A 26,881-nucleotide genomic window follows, 5' to 3' on the forward strand; every position below is an offset into this window, starting at 1 on the left:
CCAATTTTACTAGATGAGCACTTCCATGACGTTTAGAAACTTCATATTTGGTCCGAAATTCGCTTATAACGACGGCTAAGGGTTCGTCGAATTTGGTCTCCATAAATGATAGTCCTTATAAGTGGTGTTCTCCAAGGATTGTATTCTCGAGTTGCTTCCCAAATACATAATTGTGAATACGATCCTATTTTCCTTGATAGCCTTATTGATCTATAAGCTCTATTTTATAACTCTGGACCTATCTCTCTTTCTCATGAAGATCCTTTTCGACTTGCCTGGGTGGTGGAGGCCTTTCCATAATGTGTGCTTCGGATGGCTGCTTTTATAACTCCCACAACAACATCTTGTTGTGTTGACTTTTAGTCTATTTATGTGGTCTATTGGACTCATGAGGGTCTCCTCATTGTAGTCCTCTGGGCGGGATTTCGACATGATTGAAAGTTCTTACAGGCGGCTTCTTACTCACTGGCGGCTTATCACGGTATTGGTTGTAAACAAGGTTTCTTTATCAATTCACTAGTGACAGAACATTGTTCCTGACCTTATTGCAAGTTGCTGTGGAACGACTTTATAGGCTATCGAATATGGCATCTAGAAGTAATTAGTGGTCGAAATTAGATATACGCAGTCGAGGCAAAAAGTCGACTTTTCGATTTTTGACTTTGACTAAAAGTTGTCTTTGCGATCCTTCAATTTTGCCAAACCTGTTCAAATCGATTTCCGACTTTTACCAACAATTGTGTCAACAGATAAATAATTTTTGGGCAATTTTGGTTTTGTGAAGAAGAAAATCGAAAGTCGATTTTGAAAAGTCGACTTTGCGATTTCCCCACATATAAAAATTTTGACTTTCCTATACAAAAAGTCGATTAGTCGATTTACTTATTCCTAGTCGAAATTATGAACACATCCAATTCTAATTCAGAGTTAGCTGCCTCTCCGCTGATATTTTCATATATCTCCTTTGGATCAAATGTGCTATGTCCGTGAGATAGTTGTTCAACATAAGGCAGATGTACTTTGGTCCATTTCGAATGTACTTTATTGCTTTGATTGTTGATCATTCCTGTCCATGATCGAGTAGTATTTGAGCCTTCCAACTTGTTACCGATAAGAACAAATTCGACATCCAAACTATAACGGTTTTGAACTGTTCCGTTCAGTCCGTTCGTTGAAAACACCTGGAGTTGTGTTTTAATAGTTTCTTATAATATCATTATTAACATTGGTCCCTTCTTCAATAAATTTTTCAATTTCGTAATTTTTCAAACCTTAATTTTTTGTAGAGTCCCTAAAAAGATATACAGTCCGCTTAGATTTTTTGTATCTTCTTTCAGTTAAAACTGTTGGGTTCTCCATCTGTTTTATATTATAACACTTCTTATTACGAGTATTTTCTTATATTACACTCTATTAGATACCATAAATTTACTGGTCATAAGTTATTTCAAAAACAAATAAACAAATCTTTTCCCTATTCGTATAAAAAAGTACATTGCTCGGTCATAAAATACTCGCCACTATCTAAACATATAAATCCCCATAGCGCCCAAACTTATACAATATCCACAAACAATGATATTCGAACCCTGTACTATCTCTCACACAGCATGATAAACACTTGGCAGTTTTTTTGCAAATGTTTATATTCTATCATTTGTGTATATATCTAAAAATTAATTTGAAACTTTTCACTGTGTTGTGCATGCTCATCTTTACCCCTTCTTTTCTATTTACATATATATGTGTAGAAAATTCCTCAATATATACGATTTTTTTTAAATATTATTATTAATAACAAATTTCTCTTTTCTCTATTTTCGTTCATTAGAGTATACAACGGGTACAGAAGATCATCATAGCAGTTTCTCGGAGACAGCCTGGGATAATTATCAAGAGAAATATAATTCCGAAAATTATTCTGAAGGTTTTGATTCGGATGCTGCACGCAAATTATTGGAATTTGGTGATGACTATCGGTAAGTTCACAACACACAAGAGTAAAAAATATTTAATTCAATTTAATTTTTTAATATTATTATTTTTTCAATTTCCGCCTTGCAGCAATTTCATTGACTCACAATCGGATTGTTGTTCTTCATTGTCGGCTGCCAACAATTTGGATTCACTCTCACCACCGCGCATGGATTCATTGCAACAAAACGAAACTAAAATTGTCATAACACAAGATACAATTGTCAGTAGTGTGGATCATGCCAGACGACGTAGAGCACTTGAATTGGAATACGAAAGACGCCGCAAAAATCTTGAGATCAGACGTAAATCTTGTCAAGGTAATTGGGCGCACTGCACCACCACCACAGGCGCAAATAATAACAAAAAAATACGAAAATAATTAATATACTAAAAAAAGTTGCAAAAAAACTAAAGTAAAAAATATGAGTGCATGTGTGTGGAAGTAGGCAAAAAGAAAGTTAGGAGGGTGTTCTATTAATGAAGAGGAAAAGTGACAAGTGAAACGAATTCGATTTGGAAAATAGAAATATGAAGATTGAAAACGCCTATTTGGATACTTGCAAAATATTAGTGATAACCAATGTTTGAATTTTTGTATAAAACTTATGTAGTGATTCCTCTCTAATTTCTATATAATAAGCGTATTATATAAAATTCAACATTTTCAAATAATTCATCTTCAAATAATTCCTTATTTGAAGTACTTGAAAGGTATTTTCTTAGAGTGTTTGAATTTAAAAATGGTTAATGTTTTGGTATAGCCAGATCAAATTGTAGTATTGAAATGGGTTTGAACGATTCCGAATAATTTTAAATACGGTTCGGCTGGTATGAAATTATTTAGAGTGTAGAATACTACCTTGAAAAAATTGAAATCAATTTGAAGAGGTTTTGAGACTATTTTCTATAATGGTATAGTTACACGCTCGTTTGGTATCTTTATAGGTCTATCATACAATTTTCAAAAAAAGAGTTGTAGTATTGAATTGCGTTAGAACGGTTCCAAATCATTTTAAATACTATGGAAATACTATGAAAATATTTAGTTTGTAAAATACTACCTTGAACAAATTTGAATGGGTGATTTGGTATCTATATAGGTCCTTCTATACAATTTTCAACAAAGATCCATTTTCCAATTTTGGAAAATAAATAAATGGGTGAACTCTAAGATAAACCCACTTAGTTAACCGAATTTCAGTTTATTGTAAGGGTATACAATTTTTCCTTTTACGATTTCGTTTTCTAATTTCCCTTTGTATTATCTAAATATTTTTTTCAGAATCATTGGACTATCCAAATCCCAAGAGTCCAACAATTGCTGCCCTCTCCTCGTCCACCCAGGCATTGACACCGAAAAATTCGGAACGTTTCAATTTCCAACAGCATAAATTAGATTCGGCTACACGTAAATTGGAATTCGGTATGAGTCATTCGGCTCAGTCGTTGAGACGCACCTCAGAAAGTGATACGTCACAGAGACGTCGCAAGGCCGACGAACGTAGACGTTCATCACGCAATTTGGAAAAATGTATTAAACTGATACCAGCCACTTCATCGTCATCGGGCGATGACAGTGATGATGAAAAGGAAATTCGTAATTTATTGCATCAATCACAAAATCGTTTGGATGATACCAAGGCTTTGAAAATACGTTGTCATCTTTTGAGACCAGAGGATTATGTGAGTAGTTGTAATTAAATTAATCCAAACCATATATTAATATTTTTTGTTTACCTTTCAGACTGAAATTATCAATACTTGCCGTGATAATATACGCTGTTTAGAATCGGTTTTAAAAGGTCCCTCCAGTTCGGTACTCTCCACACAATGTGTTAGCCAATCGAAAGGTGAGTTAACCGTTTACATACATCTCAATTGCCAATGTGCGCCCATTACCCGCTTTATAGCCCGTGTCATAGATTTCATATTGGATGTCAGCAATTTCTTGCAACATTTTACGTTATATAAGTTTTTCCTCAACACCTTGAGGCAACTATATGAATTGGCCAATTGTCATTTGACACAAATCGAAAAAGCTTTAGAATATTTACGTAGTTTATTATAAGTTAAAGGCATTAAATTTGAATACAAAGATCATGTTATAGATCGGTTTATTTCTTTCCAAAGAAATTGCATATTTTTGTGATATTTACATACAATATTGTTTGAACAAAGGCTTTAATTATTATTATTTGGTTAAAATTTATTACGAGCATTTTTTGTTTATAATTTCCATTTGTTTCATAGTGTGGTATTGAGTAGAGCTTTAATACATTTTTCTTTTTCTTTAAAATTATAAACATACTATAATGTTATTTTCCTAATTTGACAAGAGCTTTAATCTGATTTTGTTTTTTCTTCAATTCAAAATTGTTTATAATTATTATAATACGGAATATTTTCTTATTATTACTTACTATTATCATTTATTATCAATTCAAAATAAATTGTTGCATTGGCTCAACAACAAAAAAAGAACATAAAACAATCAAAGACTTTTTATTTCCCATATTTCCATATGGTAATTTGCAATAAATTGACTTTTATGTTTGTTAGTCCGTTTGTAGTTGTTTTTTATTATTATGATTTTCTTTTACACTTTGTTGTTGATGTTTTCTTTATTTAGTTCCACTTAAAATTATTAAAATATTAATGTCTTTGTAGAAAGATTGAAAATTTAGTCTTCTTTTTGTGATTGTGTCTATAGAATGGCAATGGGCTCACATTGTAGTTGTTAATGTAATAATGATATTTTTATTCATAATAGTTATTTTTATAATGTATAATAACATTGTTAACAATTTTATTATTTTGGTTGTTTGTCTGTCAAAGAAAAGCGATAATTATTCTGTTCTGTTGTCTTAATTATATTTTTATAAAATGAAAACTGTATTTAGAAACTAAAATATATATCCAAAAACTATACGATTTATTTACCTAACATATAAATCGTATAGTTTTTTTGGGTCGAATTTTCAAAATGTTTTAGAGAATTATTGGAAAAAGTACACCTTTTTGAAAAAAGCAGAAAAACTGTTTTTATAATATTTCCTATAGTAATACTACAATTTATGTTTTAATTTTCGACAATTTGAAAAGTTATTCTATTACAATACAAGATTCACGAAAAATTGTCCCCGAAATAAGAATGTATTGTATTATAATTCTTAACAACACGTTACAATCCTCAGGAGAAAATTTTCAAAATAGTTTACGAGTTTAAATTGCAATCAGATGAAAAAATAGATTGTTTCGAATATAGATTGTTGAGAAAATATAAATATTTACTGAATTGTCTTTTGCTCAAATTAGATATGACCCTGGAAGAACTAAAGAACCTGTACCATTTTCGTAATTTTGAAATTTTAGTCCTTAATTCCTACCTGGTTATACCCTTCACCACACTGTGGTACAGGGTATTATGTCTTTGTGCATATGTTTGTAACAGGCAAAAATAATCGAGATAGACCCATGGTTCCTTTTGAGAATATGCATAGAATCACTTTCTGAGTCGATTTACGCATGTCCGTCTGTAAAGTCCGTCCGTCCGTCTGTCCATGTTAAATTGTAAACAAAGTACAGGTCGCATTTATGATCCGAATTGGATGAAATTTGGCATAGGTCACTTATTTAGCTCCCATATATATATTTAACCGATTTAATGTAAACAGTCCCTATATAACTTTCGATTTGCACGAAATTTAGTACAGCCTAATCATTTAGGTCTAGAATGATGTCTGCCAAGTTTCGTGAAAATCGGTCCAGATTTAGATATAGCTCCCATATATAGTTTCGTCCGATTTCATGTAAATGGTGCCCCAAAGTCCCTATATATCTTTTGATTTGCACGAAATTTGGCATAACGTACTGAATTAAGCCTAGAGTGATGTCTGCCAAGTTTCGTGAAAATCGGTCCAGATTTAGATATAGCTCCCATATATAGTTTCGTCCGATTTCATGTAAATGGTGCCCCAAAGTCCCTATATATCTTTTGATTTGCACGAAATTTGGCATAACGTACTGAATTAAGCCTAGAGTGATGTCTGCCAAGTTTCGTGAAAATCGGTCCAGATTTAGATATAGCTCCCATATATAGTTTCGTCCGATTTCATGTAAATGGTGCCCCAAAGTCCCTATATATCCTTCGATTTGCACGAAATTTGGCATAACGTACTTAATTGGGCCTAGAATGATGTCTGCCAAGTTTCATGAAAATCGGTCCCGATTTAGATATAGCTCACATATATAGTTTCGTCCGATTTCATGTAAATGGTGCCCCAAAGTCCCTATATATCTTTTGATTTGCACGAAATTTGGCATAACGTACTGAATTAAGCCTAGAGTGATGTCTGCCAAGTTTCGTGAAAATCGGTCCAGATTTAGATATAGCTCCCATATATAGTTTCGTCCGATTTCATGTAAATGGTGCCCCAAAGTCCCTATATATCCTTCGATTTGCACGAAATTTGGCATAACGTACTTAATTGGGCCTAGAATGATGTCTGCCAAGTTTCATGAAAATCGGTCCCGATTTAGATATAGCTCACATATATAGTTTCGTCCGATTTAATGTAAATGGGGCCTCAAAGTCCCTATATATCTTTCGATTAGCACGAAATTTGGTACAGCCTAATCATTTAGGTCTAGAATGATGTCTGCCAAGCTCCGTGAAAATCGGTCAAGATTTAGATATAGCTACCATATATAGTTTCGTCCGATTTCATGTAAATTGTGACCAAAATCCATATATATCTTTCGATTTGCACGAAATTTGGCATAACGTACTGAATTGAGCCTAGAGTTATGTCTGCCAAGTTTCGTGAAAATCAGTCCAGATTTAGATATAGCTCCCATATATAGTTTCGTCCGATTTCATGTTAATTGTGCACCAACATCCATATATATCTTTCGATTTGCCCGAAATTTTGCACAACGTACTGAATTGAGCCTAGAGTGATGTCTGCCAAGTTTCGATAAAATCGGTCCATATTTCTATATAGCTCCCACATATAGTTTCGTCCGATTTCATGTAAATGGTTCACCAAAGTCGCTATATATCTTTCGATTTGCACGAAATTTGGCATAACGTACTGAATTGAGCCTAGAGTGATGTCTGCCTTGTTTCGTGAAAATCGGTCCAGATTTAGATATAGCTCCATTTTATTATAGATTGATTTTATGTAATTGACGCACCAAGGAACCAATAGGAACAAAACGTTCTAAAGTTAGTATAACCTAACCTGTGACAAGTTTGTTTGAAATCGCTTAATATGTGGATATAGCTTACATATATTTTTTCGCCCGATATCAAGCAAATTGGGCATCATACTCCTCATGTTAGTCAGATTGACATCAAATTTTGCACAACGTACAAAATTGAGCATAGAATTACGTAGTTGCGTTTTCTAGAAGTACAGACATAGTCAACCGGATGACCTATTTATATTTGTTTGAAGTCGATTTACACACTTTATGGACAAATCTAGGTAGATTCACATTTAGATAAATATCACATATTTTATTTCATCCAATTTCATGTTAATAGTCCTGTTTAATGTACCCATAGTGGTGAAGGGTATCCTAGAGTCGGCCCCGTCCGACTTTACTACTTTCCTTACTGGTTATAATTTGACTTTCCGGGCAATTGGAGGCTGGCATACACCCATGTAGAAAATTATCAATAGAAGTCCATGCTTTAAAGGTTTAGCCACATTTCCAAAGTGGCTTTAATTTTTGCTGAATATTTTGGATATAAGTCCCCATGTAAAGATTCCACACCGTTTTCGTTAATTTGCGGGCTTTTTAATATTTGCCGAATATTTTGGATTTGGCATAGCTTCATATAATAGCCCTCCCCATTATTTTGAAGAACTTAAACGCATTTTAGCCCGCCAAAGAGGCAGCAATTTGGCATTCCGGTTCTTTGGAGAATGAAAATCAGTGCTGAAAATTTTGGATATAATATCATGTTTTGATATAGTTCCATATAATAATCCCTGATCATTTTCGGTATTTTTAACGTTTGGTTCCCATTTTTCCACCGAAGTGGCAGTATATTGGTATTTGAATTTCAGAACTAAAAAGTTTAAAGACATTTTCTTAAATAAATTGGATTTTTGACATTATGCGTCTATGTTTAAAAATCATTTTTTTTTACATTTTTAGTCAAATCGACTATATTCGAGTATCATTTTGTTTATATTTATTTATTTTGCAAATCAAATTCACATGACCTTCAGAATATTTTCATGGCGTTTTATGAACTTGACAAAGCTAAACAATATTTAAATATGACATAGAATCTTACGTCATTTTGCTAATATATAAAATCTAAAATATTAATGCGCTATTTTCCCATAATAGAAATAAGCCGAAAAACACAATATTTGTCTATCTGACGAGTTGACAGTAGTGTGAAATGAAAATAAAATATTATTAAAAATATTACCACAATGTCATATATTCCACACTCATAAATATTGTTTTGTTTTGAACTATTAACTGGGATTAAGACCAGCATTCTTGATATCCCAAACAACCCATTAACCCTAGTATTTTAATAAAACGAATTTAAATACATTTTACAAACAGTGCAAGGGAAAATTACTTATATAAATTTCTAAAAAGTCAAACCTTTCGTTCCACCCTAATACATAAAACATCCATATATCATAAAGTTGTGCACTTAGCGGTTCGCCTCAAAAGATTTGAAACACAACAAAAACAATAAACAATAAAAATTAACGTGAATAAGTAATTGAAATATTTTTCAAATATAAGCAAAACCGTTAAATGTTGTGCTTCAATGGCGTCTTTTTTTTAAATCAGAAAATCTATAATTAAATGAAAAAGGTTGGTCCAACTAAATAAACCGAGATTACCTGCAATAAAGAAAAGTAAAAATGAAAAACAGCGCTATTTTCCACCCAATAATTTATTTCAATAGGCTTTTTTAATCTATTTTATTATAAAAATATTTAATTTAGCTTTCTGTTAACATAACATGTTAACATAGGCTTTCTGTTATATTTCTATTGTTTTTTTAATAATCATGGTTCTCTTATTCCTAAAATAACAATTAACAATAAGAGAGTAAGAGATGGGGCTGTAACACCCACTCTGCTTTTGTATCGTATTTGTGCAAGCCCCAATTTTGACCACACTCATTATTCTGTGTCAATGTTTTGTTTCTCTTCGTGTCTGGTCTTATACAGTTAGTATGTTTCTCTTTATTTGTGGAGCCCCAACGAATAATTTGTGCTGGCCCCAACGTTTCTTGTTCTGTAGTTGTATGTATTTCTCTTTGTCTCTTGCAATAGAAACTTAGTTGGGATTTCTCTTAATTTGTGTTTGGTTGATTTCTTATTGGGCCACAAAAGTTTTTGGAGCAATGTTTTTATTATGTTTCTCTTAAAACCCTTTGTTTACTTTGTGTAAAACTGTTGTTCTCTTTTATTTTTAAGTTGAACTTGATTAATGGCATTTTGGGGGGAGACTTTTGGCGGCAGTTTGAATCGAAATTTCACAAAAAAAGCTTAAAATCGTTAAACAACGTGTTTTTTCGCTTTTTTGTTGTTGATTATCAACAAAATCCCATTGTGTGTTTGTTTTGTGTATGACTGACGGTTGTGTGAAGTCTGAAGTCATTGAATTATTTTAATGCGTTCCCCAATTTTGGCTGATGATGATGATGTTGTTGTCGTCATTCTTGATTGTTGTCTCTTAATTCCCTTTTTGTATAATTTTTGCATTAGGTATTCAGAATATTTTTGGCTAGATGACGTAGATAGATAGAGGTCACTTGTTGTTGTTATTATAATTAGTAATCATTTGTTTTAGTTGTGACTGTATCATCTGTATCAAACTTGTTTTAGAAAAACAAGAGGATTAAGTATAGATGATTGAATTTATTCATTTCTCATGGGATAATGAAAGGCAAGCGTTAGGTAGGTATTCATATGGAAAGCACATTTCGTTTTTGGAAAACACATTAAATTGTCTAGAACACAATTTCCTCAAGCTAAAGTAGGTATTCAAGCTTAGGGTAGCCACTGGCCATTTATGAATTGCCGCTTTAAATTCCAACACAACGTGCAAAAACAACAACGCATTCTATGACTACACTACTCGGTATGCTCTTCTTTGGGTTGGCTGTGAGCTGGTTGCTTGGTTGGACGGTTGCCCGTGCCAACAATCTGTCGAGCAAACGTGCTGGCGTTGAAACACAACAACTTTTGTTTTCTCATTGAATTTCAGTAATAAAACAACTCGCAAAGACAACGGTTGCTTTTATTTCGCCGGAATATGATTTAACTGTCGTGTCGATTTCAAAATAACCAACAAATGTGTAACGGTCGTAAAAATGACATATCATTCCCGGATGAATAACTAAAATTCTTATTACTCCACAATTACCAAAGAATCTCATAAAAAATATGAAACGAATAATGAAATAGATATACCAACAACAACAAAAAATATCTACATAGAGTTACTTAAAGAAGAAAATTACTTGAATTTCTGTGATATTTATAAAAATAAGTGGTAATGAAAATGCGTGTTCATTCATAATTTCCCAGAGTTAAAAATCCATAATGTAACTCAGAAAAAAAACATATTTTTTTGAGTGGATTTTCCAAAAAGGGGATGCTTGTCGTGTATCTTAAATTAAGCATAGGTGCCCATCAGTATACTTTAAAGTAGCTGCCTACTCACACGCATTGTTATGCTCTTTCAGTCAGTCGTTGTTTGACAGGCAACGAATGAACACATGCTGGGGTGCGCGCATGACGTCGTGTCCGCAGAACTAGAAAATCAACGAAATAACACTTAGGGATAAAAGTGTTCAGTATATTTGAATTTTTATTTTATTATTCAAAATGCGTTTTGTATGTTTAAAAATTTTTAAAAACAACAGAACAATTGCTATTTTTTTAAAAGAATTAAATATTTGATAATTATCGTAGTATTTAATATTAATATTTAATATTACAATATGATTATCTCGGTATATTCTACTTTATAATCTTTATTAGATTTTTGTGACATATACAATTTGTAATTCATATAAAAATATTTTTAATAATGATTTTAATTTATATAATAACAAAAATTAAATTCTTCAATAATTTTTCCGACCACCAAAATGTACACACAATTTTGTTCGGTACTGTTCTGTTTTCTCTCACACATACTAACGCATTTTAATTTTGGGCACCTATGATCTTAAAATGCCAAGAGAAATGTATATTCCTTATTCCACTAATCAAGAGACAGTGTGAGGAGGGTGAGAGAGAGAGAGAACGTACGTCGGTGTAGGAGAAAAAAGCCCCACATGCCATTATATTTTGTGATGAGAATTTTAAAGACATTTTGCTGAATCTCATAAATAATTAAATGTTTTGTGTTTTCTGTTCAAAGTTTCCTATTTTTAATTGTTTTATATATATTATAAAATGAATTATTAATTGACCTTTATTTTTTATTTAATAACTGTGACACTTATTTGTGTGTGATGATTTCATCTCTCTTTCGGTTTAGTGTCCCGTAATCGTCATTTACTTTTGTTTGACACATGCCTTTGACACACGCTATAGGTTAGACGAAGGCAAATGGTTTCATTCAAGAATTGTTACACTGTGCTACAAACAAAAAGATGGAATAAAGAACAATTTACATCGTGATTCAAATGATAGAAAAATTGATAATTATTCATTGGAATTCTTCCAATAAGTTCGGGAATGTTTTCTAACTGATATTTTTATAATTTTTTTTTTTCAAAAAACAAACTCCCCAAACATTTCGAGATAACCTGAATTTCCGGGTCAAAAAACACGGTTAAACGGGTACGCACTTCTAGAAAAAAAATATCCCCATAATTAGGGTAAAAATGCATATCAATGGAAAAAATTTCAAAAATCTGATCGTTTTCCTTAACTAGAGTTGTTCCGAATTTAGAAGGTATATAGATGATATACCCTTTGGTAGTCTCATATAAATAAAGGCTCCTCTACAGCTCTTCAATTGATGCTAATTCTTGTATAGGTTTTCTATTAATAGAATACCATTTACATGCCCTTTGTACGTCTTATGTAGATATAATATCCTCCGACATAAGGTGGCGAACATTTTTAATTCCGTTTGCAACACCTTCCTTCATACAAAGATTCCTCCCATATTTCGGTAATTGGGCTTTCATTGGATATAAGTCCACATTTTGATATTGCCACCACATAACTGATTCCCCAAATATTCGTAATTTTGAGGATTTCTTGACAATTTTATAACCAAATTAACCCTTTGGAATGTTGGATACTAATTGGGTACAAAATTTCCTACCAAAACAATATTGATTTAATTTTTATATAAAGATTTCTTCCATATCACATTACAAAAAATTATAATTACTGGTCCAATTTTTTTGGTAGCCCCTATATAATTGTACCTCTCAAATATTCGGAAAATTTGGGCACTTTTTAAATGAATTATCTATAATTTGGTGTTTTGGGTTGTTATTGGTTAGCAACTCTCCCTATCAAAATAGATCCACATTTTTGTGAAGCCTCCCTATACGGACGTTACCACCTAAATTTCGGCATGTTGGGGTGTTTGGTACGCTTTCAATTAAATTTGCAGTTATTTAGAATTCTCATTAAGTAGAAAATCTCCTTATCAAAAATTGCCAATATTTACATAGGTTTCAAGTTGGGCGCCATATAACTATACCCTCCTATTTTCGATATTTTAAAGATTTTGGACACGTTTTTCAACCGAATTGCCTATAGTTTGATATTTTAGGTATTTATAGGGTGTGAAATCTTCTTACCAAAAAGTTGCATCATGATAAGTGGTATAAAACGTTCCGACCGGCGAAACATAACGGAGTTATTACTTGATTTATAAATATTTAAAATGCTCCTGACGAAAAACTCTATACAGGTCTCAAAAGCTCTTTATGTATATAGAACTGAGAACCCCCTTTACCAATCTTCTATAGCTTAAAAACTTTTAATATACCTTCTTTAGAAAGAACACTCCTTGAACAAAGATAAAACATATTCTATGGATAGAAGACTCTCTATAGATATTCTAAGAATAGGATACTCTTTTTATAGTTGGAAGATGATATATAGGAATTATACTGATAAGAGACTCCTCTACTATCCTCTATATGTAAGACCTCCTTTATGGATAATTTATAGGTTTCTATAAATTTACAAACATTTTATACATGGGAGAAACTTTAAAGTTATTCTGTAGTACAAGTCTCCGAAATATAGTATTCCTTTATCAGGTTTTCTATAGATGGAAGTGCCTTTATAAGTGTACTAATCATAGAAGACATTCACAGGTCTATGTCTAAGTTACCACCTATAGGAATCCTATGTATCTTTGGTGCATTATTGATGTTGCTGTTTTTTACATCTCCTCCCCCTTCCCACCCAATAACAATAAAACCAAAGAGCATTGCAAAATTACACATTGCAACATCAATTAAAAATGTTTATGTAGCACAGTGTAAAGCAATTCAACAATTCAAAAAAATACGATGATAAGAAATCGCCTCGAATCATACATAAGTACTAATCCCAAAATGCGAGTACCTCTCAAAATATACAAAAAACATCAATTGTTGCTGCTTCTTTGTTTTTATTTTATTTTTATTATTCACTTCGTGTCTATTTCTATTTAGTATAGAAATTTCCTTTACAAGTGTCTGTTTTTACTCACATTGCAAATCAATTGGGGGTACGTACGTGTGTGAGGGATGAAAGTGTTTTTGTTGTTTACCATCACAGCTGTCGATGCGAAGAAGAAGAACTAAATTTAACAGCAACATTTCTTCTTTGTGTCTCGTGCGTTGTCTTCTGGGGTTGTTCTTTCATTCGAGAGGAGAATGTAATTTACAACAACAAATGTGGGTCAATGTTCTCAACTTGAACTCAATTTTATGTTATATGCTTCTTCTTCTTCTATTGTAATTATATTTTATTCTCCATCTAAGTGCGTGCTTAATGTAATGGAGTGTATTGTGTTGTGGCTCTCTCACTCATTCTCTCTTACAACAAATCGCATATGGAATGGAAAATTGTACTCAAATTATTATTAGAGAATCATAGAGAATAAAGCTCTCTCGCCTTGACTAAATGCAAATGGGCAAGCACATGTCTGTCATCCTTGTTTTATGCAGCCTCTAAACAACAATCGGTTTGTGAACATTTTACCTCGAGTGTTAAGATTATTGTTTCTAGTGTGTTGAGACCGGTGTTCATAGAAAAATACAAAAGAAAACAAAAAACGACATAAAAATTGAAATAATTATTAAAAGCAACCACATTTCAGTGTTAATTTTCCATTTTATTTTTTGCTCTACCAGTAATTTTAGCTGAAAAGTTGTGGTTAAATTGCACGACTTATCAAGTGTTTATTTTTTTTTAATATTTAAACGTGCAAATCCCCATAAAAATCTCAGTAAAAATTTGCGTAAGCAAAAAAATAAAGTAAAATTAAATAACAACAAAAATGGTACTTAAACTTGATGTTGCCGTTCAAACTGAACTCCGCGAATGCCTTTGGTCATCGAGTTCGAATTCATCATCAGCAACTTCCCGTTCCGCCTCAATGCCAGGTAACTTTTATTTTTTGGTTTTGTTTATTTACATGATGACGTTATTTTGAAATTTGTGTATCAGGTGTTACCGGAATTTCGTAAATGTATTTTTTGTTGTTGTTTATATTTGGTGTATCCAGTACATCTGCAATGAATATTGAACAAATATTAACGTATTGTAATATTATAGTAATGAATCATTTTTCATTTCAATGTTTTTGGGAATATCCAAATAAGTAAAGCACCATTAACAATATTGGAAAATGGAAACCAAGCCATAAAAAATATATTATTTAAAAGGGTCTAGTATTAGACATCATTGTTAATTATGTTCGGCTTAAATAAGAATTAGAAGCACCGTTTCGCCTCCATTTGCACGGTGCAATGCAAAGTGCACACAATACATTCTATAATCTGGATTGTTTGACTCAATTTGGCTCTAAAATCCGGATTGTGATGATACATTATTTTTATGATTTATTTGGGCACATGTTTCAAACAAATTGGCATTCATTTAGTATTTTTGATTCTCATTGATTAGAAAATCTTCTGACTAAAACTGTTTTAAGATTCGGGGTTGACCTCTTTTAACGAGCTTATATTATTAGAAATAATTTTAAAATGTCTTGCAGATTTTGGAGGGCCCTAATAAAAAATTCTGTGCGACTAAACAACACCATTATAACTTCTTATAATATGTCAGTGTACATAAATCTGTTTATTCTTTTGCAAGATTAATGCCTCACTAGATTGTGAAAAGTTTATCAACCCATTCACATCCGGGGGCTTACATCTATCTCATGCGGTCTACATTATTTTATTGTCTGCATATTATCTATGTACGTACTTCAAACTCATCTGGTAAATGCTAAATAGCTCAGAACATAAGATAAAAAAATTGTTTACTACTGCGTCAAAACGCAGTGATTGCAGAGAGATATCATGAATATTTTCCTAAAGTATTTAAAAAATGTTTGGTTATTTTTAAGATTATCATAATTTTTCTTAGATTATATTTGAAGAAGAAGAAGAAACAGCACCATCAAATAAAGATGTTTAGTTTCAACACAGTAATGAGCTTTAACATTTTTATATGTAAATATAATTCATTTCAATAGAGATCCAATTATCTCCAATATTATGGTTAGAAATGGAAATTTGTTAAATTATTCAAAAATTATTTTTCATTGTCAGCAACTTGAAGCGTAATCTTTACTCCAATAATAACATTGAATTTTTTGAAATATAGAAAATACTTGCTAAACTTAACACACAAAATATTGTATTTTTATCAGGTTAATGCAGGTTAAACATTTATCTAAAATTTTCACTCCACAAAAAATTAATATTCAACACCACAAAAGAAATCATTTTTTTAAACTCGTAAATTATGTTACAAAGGATTTATTGCTTTCATTTATAACACTCTCACTTTAGAAGGTGTTGCTTTTAAAGTCAATTATTAGCCATGACAATTTAACCTCTCTACTGGCATGATCAACAAATTTTCCAATTCGATAGCATTAACCCAACCCAAATGATCGAGATTGGAATTTTTTCTTTAACATTAACTACGTTGGACACACAAACATAAATCGACAAATTGTCATTAATTTCATTCATTAAGTTACATTGTTTATATATACAGAAATCTACAACAACGGTAACACTAATTACAGTCGACTTCCAATTATTGTACAAAAAAGAAAAAAGTTAAAAATCGACTAACGACTTTAAAAAATGTCAATCCCATAAAATATGGATGGTGGGGACACACAACAATGGTGACCATAACCATTGAAAATACCAATAAAGCAGTATTAACAAATAACGGTTAAAATAACAAATATGTCACAGTGGGTTTATGGGCGGGTTGCCGTAAGTATTGTTGAAGACAGAGAATACACTGTGTCAATAAATTGTCAACCATATAGAGAGACAGACAAACACACTCGGCTTTGTGACCCATGATAATAAATTAAAACTACAACAACCAAAAAATAAATGTTAGCTTGTAGTGAACTTGGATTTTTTTTTTGTCACTCAACATTGCAGAATAAGTTTAAGACCCGAGTAATTTCCGGTCCAATATATAGTTACATTCAGATTCGAAGTCATTTAAATTGCTATAAGATTATGTTTATATGAGCCGTTTATTTTGAGAGTAGTTTAAGTCTATTTTTTCTTAAATTGAGATATTTAAAGGCATGGGTTTGATTTGTTTCAAAAATATTTTTGTGACTTTGACCCTTTAGCATGATGGAATTATAGCGTGATATATTTTATAAAAATATCAACCCTTGGTGATAATATTGGCCTCAGTTGTTTCGTTATCCATTAAAACATCAACATGTTTTCACTTAGAAGTTTGCCAATGCATTGTAGTATTTTGGAAACATTTATCCACCTCTGAAAATGTGATTATTTGCTTATCAGGATTTGAACCTTTGGTGTTATGTGTACCATTTTACCATAGGTTCGGCCAATATCTCATTAGGGTTCGTATTGATTATATTTCGAATTATTCATTGGCCAATGTCAATATTGAAATAAATAAACAACTTCCCCTTAAAAAAGTCAAGGATATTCTCATTTAATCTGAAATTCCTCCATTAATCTATATTTGTTATTGTTGTTGTTGTTGTTATTTTTGCAAAAATATTTGCGTGACTCAACGACTCTGCAAATTATAAGCAAATAATCAAATAAAATTAAATATGTAACAGTTTTGTTTTTTTCTGCTTTTCGTGTACAATACATAAATAAAAATGCAATAAAAAAGTGAAATTTGCAGAAAAGCAAAATTTACACACATACACACTGAAGAAAGTGTTACAAGGCCATTGTTGAATGCGAAGAAAAATATATATAAAATAAAAAAAAACTTATTGTTATCAGGTAATATCCATTAGTGGTTCTGAGAAAAAATATTTACAAATGCAAAATTTCTTCGATATTTAAAATAAAAAATTAAATGCACACCAGCAAAGAAATCTGTCACAGTATAGAGATTCGAAACTGGAGACTATTTCGAACATTAAAAATGTACTTTCTTAAAAAATTTTGAAAGCTCGAATATTTTTTGAAGTAAAATTTTATTTATTAAAATATACTCTCTACCTATGGACGACTTATTAAAAGTCCAAGTTTGAATCCCAAGTAGAAACGATTTTTAAATATTTTATATGTAGAACCAACTAGATATCCACCGGAATGTCGAAAATACTTTTAATATTTTAGACAAAAAATTGTTCCAAGTTTTCAGGTAGCTTTTGAACTGTATACAAGAAAAGATATCCTTTAAAGAGAGCGAAGAGATATTATTTTCAAAAAAAGGCAGTCAGAATTTGGAGCGATTTCCGTAAATAATATGTTTGCGAGATTTTGCAGACATTACACAGGCATGTCTGACAAACACAATATTTTTGTTTTAACACGGATCTTTTGGAGCTTTTATTTCATGTAGGAAATTGTGGGCTTCATGGAACATTTATTTCATTATATGGGTCTTCGATTACAGGGAGATTTTTTTAAGAGCTATTAGGAAGTTTTTCAAGATAGAACACATAAAACTCCAGAAAATTTTTTGAATGCTTTGAATAAGAAAATTTTAGAAAGTTTTTCAAGAAGAATATGGAAAGCCAAAATTACAGCTCATTTGGTTAAAAAAAATACCCAAATAGGGTGCGGCCAAAGTGGACTTTAGAATTTAGAATTTAATTTGTAAACGCATCCTTACACTAATCGAACTGCCACTACCAATTTATACAGTATATAAAAAATATAAAAATTTGATTCCGAAATTCGGAATAGGTGACCACTACTATAAGAGCGTTAAATCCAATTTTTGGTCGTATATCTCGCCCCTATAGACAGACAATAGCATAGTGCTAAAATTTCAGTTTACATATCAGCTGTGTAATCTTATCGTTGCAGTTCAGGCGTCCGTGGAAACTGATCGAAATTAGTCGATTTCACGGCATTCCCAAGAAATGCTCATCAGCCAGACCATTTCTTGTCGATTTTAGGATCTTTTTTACACCCATTCGAAATAAAACGGACTCAAGATTTAAAGCTTAAACCCAGTATGTTCTTCAATAAGAACTTGGCAACTCCTTATAGCAAAAACAATTTTTATATGGGATCACCGGACAATATTTCGATGTGTTACAAATGGAAAAAACAGTTTAATATACACTCCACCTAATGGTAAGGGAAAAGTATAAGAGCCCTATATATAAACACGATTTCAATTAAATTTAATTTAAATTTGCTAAATATTTATTTTATTATACAATTGTTTACAAAAATTTTCAATTGTCTCTCCTTTGGATTCAATTACACAAAAACCCGTTCATTGGTCTTTAAACACCTCAATATTATTTAAATATTTCTTATTTATACCCAAAATTAACATAATTAAATAAATAGGTATGTTTGCCGTTATATTCATAATAAATACCACATCTGCTTCCAAAGCAATCATTAACTGATTTTAAAAATGACGTGTTTATAACGTTAATTGTCGTGGTTGTGGTCTTGCTTTGCGTTTTGCCAAAGCGCCAAATAAGCAGCTATGTGAGAATTAGTTAAATAAATGGTTTTGTTAATTTATAATAATTATTAACAATATAAAAGCTAAGCCGTTGTTGTAGTTCAACAAATGGGACGGAAGTATCGTTTCTTTTTATGTTATCAGTTTTTTTTTTCAATTTTTGGAGGGTCTCGTTTTTTGTTTATTTGCTTCGAAAACAAAGTCGTGCTTTAAACCTAAAAAACATATATAAATAAACTGACAAATGTCAAGGTCATTGATTTTTTTGTTCAATTCATGAATGTGATTATTATGTTGAAAAAAAAAACAAATACACATACATATATATTTGTTACTGATACATACGTTTATACTTTACATGTAATCGATCATTTCATTTTGTGGTTTAATTTGTTTTTTGTTTGTTTGTATCTTAAAATCATTGAAAGAATTGAAATTGAATTATAGTTCCCAATTAAAACAAAAAAACAAAACCAGTTAATAATATTCATAATAATCTCGAAATATTGTGATATCAATTTTCTTTAGCTTCATTCTGAAACTAGATTCTTAAACTAGTTGAGTTTCTTTTTTGTGAACGTAACGAATTTCATTTTCAGTTTTATGTCGTCATAATGAACCGGTTTCTCGCTTTTTTAATTGCTTGTAATGACCCTATTTGTAGAATCTAGTTTTGGTTGTTAATAATGGGCTTATTGTTAATAGTGATTAAGTTCAATTTACAATAAATGCTATTTTTTAAAATATTTAATTTTTTTCTACGACTGTGTGTTGTAATCACGGTTTATATCCCAATTTACAAATAAAAGTTTTTTTTAAAAGTTTAATTTTAAAATTTTTTATTAATAAATGTTTGTTAATAAAATATCACGGTTAATATCAAGATACAATAACAAAAAAAAAATAATTTATAAAAACTCACTGAAATATCGGTAGTTTTGTAGAAATGATTTTGTAATTTTGTTTGTGTTCAAAATCTATGTGAGTTTAATTTTAAAACTTAAATATTTTATTAATAAATGATTAATGATTATTAATAAACTCACTGAAATATCGTATCGTGTCTATAAATTGACATTTGGGATTCATGGAGGTTAAAAAATCTTTGAAGTAATTTACAGAGGTCCTGACATTAAACCCAAATAAATGATACGCTGTAATTTAGTGTAGCATCGCATAAACGCTACGGCCTCTTTTTCGGTATTTTGAACTTTTAGCCGAATTTGGAATCAGTAGTGGCTGCAATTTGACCTTCTGAGGTTTTTGGTGGGTAAATAACTTTATTCGGATTTTTGGTGGGCCAAAAATTTCCACCTTATTTTTTTATAAAATTTATCAATCCGGATTTTTATCAATATAGGTTTAAAATATATAATTTGGCATTCCCGGTCATTTAATAATTTGGCATTCCCGGTTTATGGTGGGTAAACAACTTCTTCGCCCAAAATTTCACCCGAAGTGGCCTAATTAGGCATTCAGGATACTTGGAAGGCGAAAACATTTTTGCAGATATTTTTCAATATAGGTCCACGTTTTGGCCCATATAAAAGACCCGCCTAATATTTTTCTATAATTTATTAACAAGTGAGTAAATAACTTCTTCACCGAAATTTTAACCGAAGTGGCATTCAAGAATTTGGAATACCTAATTATTCCAAATTCTTGGAGGGTGACATTTTTGCAGACATTTTTGAATATAAATCAACGTTTTGACATAGCTCCCCTATAGAGTATGGCCTCTTTTTAGGTATTTCGAAGTTCTTGGTTGAATTTTGAAGCACGAGTAACTGGCACTCTGGGTTATAAATGAGTAAAAAATTCCTTGGCGGACAAATTTTCATATAAGACAATTTTTGTTGCCTATCCCCCATATAAAGGTCTAACCTATTTTATATATTTTGATGATCCTAGAAGCAATTTCCGAAAAGAGTGGATATAACTTTCCATTCTAGTTTCTAGTAAGTAAATACTTTCGGAAAATATATAATATAGTTCTACGTTCTGACATAGCCCTAGCCTAATTTTTCCACCAATGTGTCTGTAGGGTTAAATCGTTGCAGACATTTTTGAATATAGGTTCACGGTTTTGCATAGCCCCCTATATAAGGTATGGCCTCTTTTTTTGGTATATCCAAGATTTTAGCCCAATTTTGAATAGTAATTGGTGATATTTTGTCATTTTGTATTATAAATGAGTAAACAATTTCTTCGCAGACAGTTGTTCATATAGGTCCACTTTTTTTGCCTAGCCCCCATATAAAGGTCTCAGCTATTTTATATATTTTGATGGCCCTAGACGCAATTTCCAAACTGTTACTTTGCTTTCCGGGTTTTAAGTAAATAATTTCATCGCAGAAAATGTTCAACGTGCTGACATAATTCTATCCAATTTTTCCAAAAGAGTATCTGGAACTTGGTATTTGGTTTTCTCAGAGGGTAAAACATGTCGTGACATTTTTTGAATGTCCACCTCATTGCGACGTTTTTTCTACTTTTTTAATACCCTTACGGGGGACCGATTTTTTCTAGGTCCACCATTTTGCTAATCAATAATTTTTCTCACCAGAAAATGTTCTCCTGTACAATTTGAAACCACTTTTTTTTGTTTTGTTGCTCGAAATCATGACATCATATTTTTTTTTATAGATTTTGCTTTTGAAATACACTTAATTATATTTGAAATCAATTAAGTTTGTAAATTGCTACAAAACCCCTGTTATATGACTTAATTGAAAGCCGAACAGATCTCAGACCTTATTTATTCAATTTGAAATTTTAATTTAAAAAAGGAAATTCGTTTTCAATCATTGATAAAAACATAATAACAACAACAAAAATGTTGACGCCAAGCATAACAATCTGTAGATTTTAATTTCGGATTTAAATTAATTCTCATGCATTAATTATTGAAATTATTTTGACGCCAATCAACAATGCCACCAGCCACACAATGTGGGTTTCAATTGTGGCTGTACACCACTACCATTCTGTAGGTAATAGAATTGCAAATGCATTTTTTTGGTTTATATCGGATTCAAGGTCTTGGTTTATTGGTCTCACTCACATACAGTAGTACAATGTAAAGGTGTAATGTGTCAGGCCAAACCCATTTTTTGGTTTTGCATTTTGATTTGGCCAAGCAACAAATTATATTGTTGGTGTTTGCCTGTTTTTAATTGCTTAGCAATTAATTTCCGCGTGCAATGCTCGCACGCACCCCACAAAGGCGAATAATCTTGTGTGTGTGTGTGTGATGGACCTGCTTTTCCACTTGTTGAAATATGTGCGTAGTGAAATTGTTTAATTTTCTTTTTTTTAAGTGAAAATCATATTTTTTTTATTTTGAACATGAAAATATTTTGTTACTATCATTGCTGTAATACTCAACACGATTTTGGTGGTGGGTAGTTGATATTTCAATACTGTATAAATTAAAAAAAATTGTTCAATGAAAAAATTTTTCAAATTTTGTTCGTGTTGTTTTTATTTTCTTCGCACTCGCCACGGAGTTGTGCAGACAAAACAAATACTTAATCATATAAACAACTTGTATGGCAGACAACGCCAGCAACAACAACAAAATTAAGTAATAGCGTCAACAAGACATAAAGATATGACGAAGGCCAACTTGTTGCAACGCCGACCGACCGACAATGTTTTATGGCTAAATATGGCCATAAGCCAAAATCATTGTGTGTGGCTGTCTGCAATTGCCTCTCATGCAACAAAAATGCTGGCAGCATTTTATCGCCTCATTCCATGTGAGCCAAGCCAGTGCCTGTGATCAGCAAAAACTCAAACAGGAGTTACTCGCCTATCAAATAAAAATCATGTTAAGGTGTTTTACTTTTAGCAGCAACTGGCAGCCAGTTACAAATGATTTGACTTAATGGCCATTAGCAGGTTTTAGTGTCACATTTTGGCAAATGTGTGTGTGTGTGTGTCATTTGTTCGTATCTAAAATTATTAATCAATGTGCATTTTAAAGTGGTGGACTAGATTCAATTAAAAAGGACTTCAAATTGAGAATTTTTCCATTCTAAAATTTTTGATCATAAATCAATTATGAAAATAATAAATTAATTATTTCACATTGCCACTGATAACTTAATAAAGTTCCAATGTATCTCATTCCACAATCACTTCTTCTCCGCTTCTACGTAAATCAAATGTATCTCCTTTTTATTTAAATTCTGTGCATTTCACGTTTAACGCTTCATAGCTCATTCCGCATATTCAAAATAGCTGATAACTTTCCAGGGAAGGCAGGGCAAATAGTTTTGAATAATATAATAAAGTTAAAACTGACAGTAGGTATTTATTCTGCATGAATGCTTGCCAGCCGCCTATTGATGTACTTACTTAAGTCTGACTTGCTGCCACTGCCACTCAACTGTGCATGGAGTTATTGCACAGTGGTAGCAAATAGTTTCGTCCACCTTCTTAAGAGATTCACTATAGGAGTATATTAAATTTGCCACATCGTTTGCAATACCTCCAAATATATGTCGGAGACCCCAAAACCTTCTTTATGTTTGTTGAAACAGCGATAAATATCCTAATATTTAATATATAGCTTCAAAATTTAGAGCAGACATTGCAATTACTCGTAGGATGCTTGGTCCAGGATTTGTTACAGCACACATACAATGATATTCTTAAAAATTCAGAATTTTGGGAACATCTTCATCCGAATTGGATGTAATTTGGTATTTCGGGTTTTCATTCCTCCCTTGGGTGGACCCAATATAAAGATATACAAATTTTGGAATTTATGGGAACTTGGGCACGTTTTTCAAACAAATGGGTTGTAATTATATATTTTGATTTTCCATTTAGTAGAAAATCTCCCTACCAAATATTATAGATATTGATCCAAGTTTCAGGTATCCGACATCTAACGTTTCTTTTGGCAGCTTGAACATGTTTTTCTACTGAATTGACTATTATTTTCTTTTTATGGGTTCTCATTGGATAAAAAATCCGATCCATACACAGAAAAAAAACAATTCGCATATTACATATAAGAATAGTGTTTGGAAAGTGTTGCCAATGTCAGGATTTCTGTATTTTATTCATTAAATTGGTTTATTGGCACAGAGAGAGAGAGAGAGAGAGAATAAAAAAACAAGTTGGATTGTGTTTTGTTTGGTGATGTTGTTTTGTATGACACAAAAGCTTTTTATCGTTATAATTTTTCCATTGATGTTTTATGTTTTATTCCCTCTTTTTTAATATGTTGTATTTAGCATTTATATCAAAATAATTTGAAATATACATATGCGAATTTTATAACACAATGCAGAAGTTACTAACAGTGTCTACAATAGAGAAACAATGGAATACAAAACTAACCACAATCGAGTGAGTGGAGAAACTGCGGTTGTTAGCAATAGAAGCCGTAGTTGCAAAACTAACAACTCTCTCACGAATTGTGGTGAGAGATTTAGGACGATACCAAAACAAAACACTGCCGAACATTAAGAGTGGTAGTGTTTTTGTCAGAGAATGAAAATATGAGCACAAATAGTGATAGATTAGATCTAAGAAGGAAAATAATTTTGATATTAATGGAATATTTTAATATTTTGGAAAAAATAGTGGCTTTCTCATGATTACAAGAATTTTTATTTGTATTAAAGTTAGTCGATTCTTGCAGGTTCTGCAACGGAGCTACAATGGAGTTGAAACTTTTTGTTATTTATATGAAATTTTATAATCGAACTTCCATTTAAAATATTTTTAAGAATATGGCACCACTGTTCTTTAAGTATTTGCCATAGTATTAAGCGCAGTCGCTTTGGGTTTGTATTTAATTTTTTGTTGGTTTTATTTTAGTCGTTGCTTAGATGCAGTCATCCCAAAAAACATTGGCTGCACACACACAGAAAAATCATTTGAGAAACCCTCTGATCAAATAGATTTGTATTTATTTCTTTAACAAATATACAATGCAGCCAGATAGATAGATTCAGCCCACTATTACCTGACGACGACGACAACAACAACGACGTCGGTAACAGGCTATGGTGGTTACTGCGTTATTTTTTCCAGTTCAGCAATCAGCTGTAGCCGATCAAGCCAAGTGTTTGGTATTGCCTGCCTGCCTTTATTGTGGTTGCATTGTGGTACCTGCAACCAGTTTAGTTGCAACTCTTCAAGCGTTCAGTGTTGTGGTAGTGGTTGAAAAAATTTCGATATCCTTACGCATCAACAAATTGAACAGAGATTAAATGAATAACAAAAATCTTTGAGAGAAGGCAAAAGATCGTGAAATATGTTTAACGCCCAATGTGTCTAGGCGCGCATCTAAGCAACATATTTATTTAATTCCAAAAGAAATTATTAACCGGTCAATTTTGAACATTGCATTGCTGTAATAGTGCAAACAACTCACGCATGCGCGTTGTTAAAATTGTATGACGAGTTATTATTTAGTTTCAGTTTTTGTTTGGGTTTTGCTTTGCTTTGCGTAATACGCCATTTATCAGTGTTTATGTGGTTATGGCCGCTTGAGGAGGTCTTGTTGAATTATTGCTGCATTTTTTGAGTGTGTGAAATTTTCCAAGTGATGAATAATGAGTTTATTTAAATTTTTGATGGTGCACCTTTTCAAAAAAAAGTTAATTATAGTGAAAGTCGAAATAAAAAATTAGAAAACAGAATGTTGTAAAATTTCTAAATAAAAAAATCAAATAAAATTGTATACAGTTACTAAAAGCAAATAAACATCTAAAACATCTACCTGCTACAGTGTTTTGTACATGTTAACATCTGATAATTCGAGGGAAAACCCACCCCTAAATTTTTGTTTTTGAAAACAAGTTAACATTTTCCAAAAGAAGGTAAGAATCTCAGAGGGAGAAAAGAATATTTTTTGTTTTTGTTAACTGTTACCGTTAGATTGCTCAATGCAACTCTGTTTCATTACATTCAGTTGTCATAGTGTCTGGGTTTCCATATTTGTAAAAAAGTCGGCTCTACAAAGACACATTTTTTGTCATTGGTATGCTGATAGCACACTCGCTTATTTATTCTATCTCTATAATTTGGCCCAGATCTGCCGAAGTTAATCAATTATACAAAGCACGAAAGTGGTTTGTGCGTAGATCGTAGTTTAATTTAAAGCACGTAGTTTTCTTGCCATCCATTTAGGGTTTACTATTTATAAAAAAGGGTGAGATTGAAATATTTAAAGAAGTTTAAAAGGTGTTAGTCGAAACTGTATGGTCAATAAACAAGCTTTCCTCAAGCCTTACTATATACTTTTGGAGCCCGACGTTGGGCGCCACATTTTTTGTCATAACTCTTTAAAATCATAATTCCTCAAGCCTTGCTATATCATTTTGGAGCCCCACGTTGGGTGCCATATACATAATTTTGTTAGCATTGCTCTTTAAAAGCACAATAAAAAAGTTTAGATCTGTTTAAGTGTTCCCTGGAGATAATGTCCTATTTCTGCTAAAGATAAGCCATCTCTAAATGACTACTTTGAAATATCTGTAATCGGGGAGACAACAAAAAATTTATCAGTATTAATATTGTTCTTTAAGGATGATCATTAGCTAATCAATTCATGGACAGACTTTTCGCTATCATTGCTGTAGCATTTTAGAGTTCCCACATTGGGCGCCATATATAAAAAATATTGTCATTATCCATCAAAAACATGATTCAAAAGTTCAGAACGTTTTTAGCCGTTTAGTGGAGGAAATGTAAAAATTCGGTAAAGTATA

The 26,881-nt window shown here is 31.7% G+C and overlaps 1 protein-coding gene across 1 annotated transcript in view; it reads left to right on the forward strand.

The window, feature by feature from the left end:
* The window catches only part of LOC133326727 (klarsicht protein-like), a 252,165-nt gene that overhangs the window by 219,584 nt on the left and 5,700 nt on the right, over positions 1-26,881 (forward strand). The window contains exons 11-14 of the mRNA XM_061535341.1: positions 1,832-1,979; positions 2,065-2,294; positions 3,260-3,660; positions 3,722-3,827. Of these exons, the coding sequence (XP_061391325.1) occupies positions 1,832-1,979; positions 2,065-2,294; positions 3,260-3,660; positions 3,722-3,827 (885 nt within the window). The remainder of the gene's footprint in view (positions 1-1,831; positions 1,980-2,064; positions 2,295-3,259; positions 3,661-3,721; positions 3,828-26,881) is intronic.

This window comes from Musca vetustissima, unplaced genomic scaffold (assembly GCF_032173495.1).
Source record: "Musca vetustissima isolate MV318-11 ecotype Yass unplaced genomic scaffold, APGP_CSIRO_Mvet_v1 utg10678, whole genome shotgun sequence".
Lineage (NCBI taxonomy): Eukaryota > Metazoa > Arthropoda > Insecta > Diptera > Muscidae > Musca > Musca vetustissima.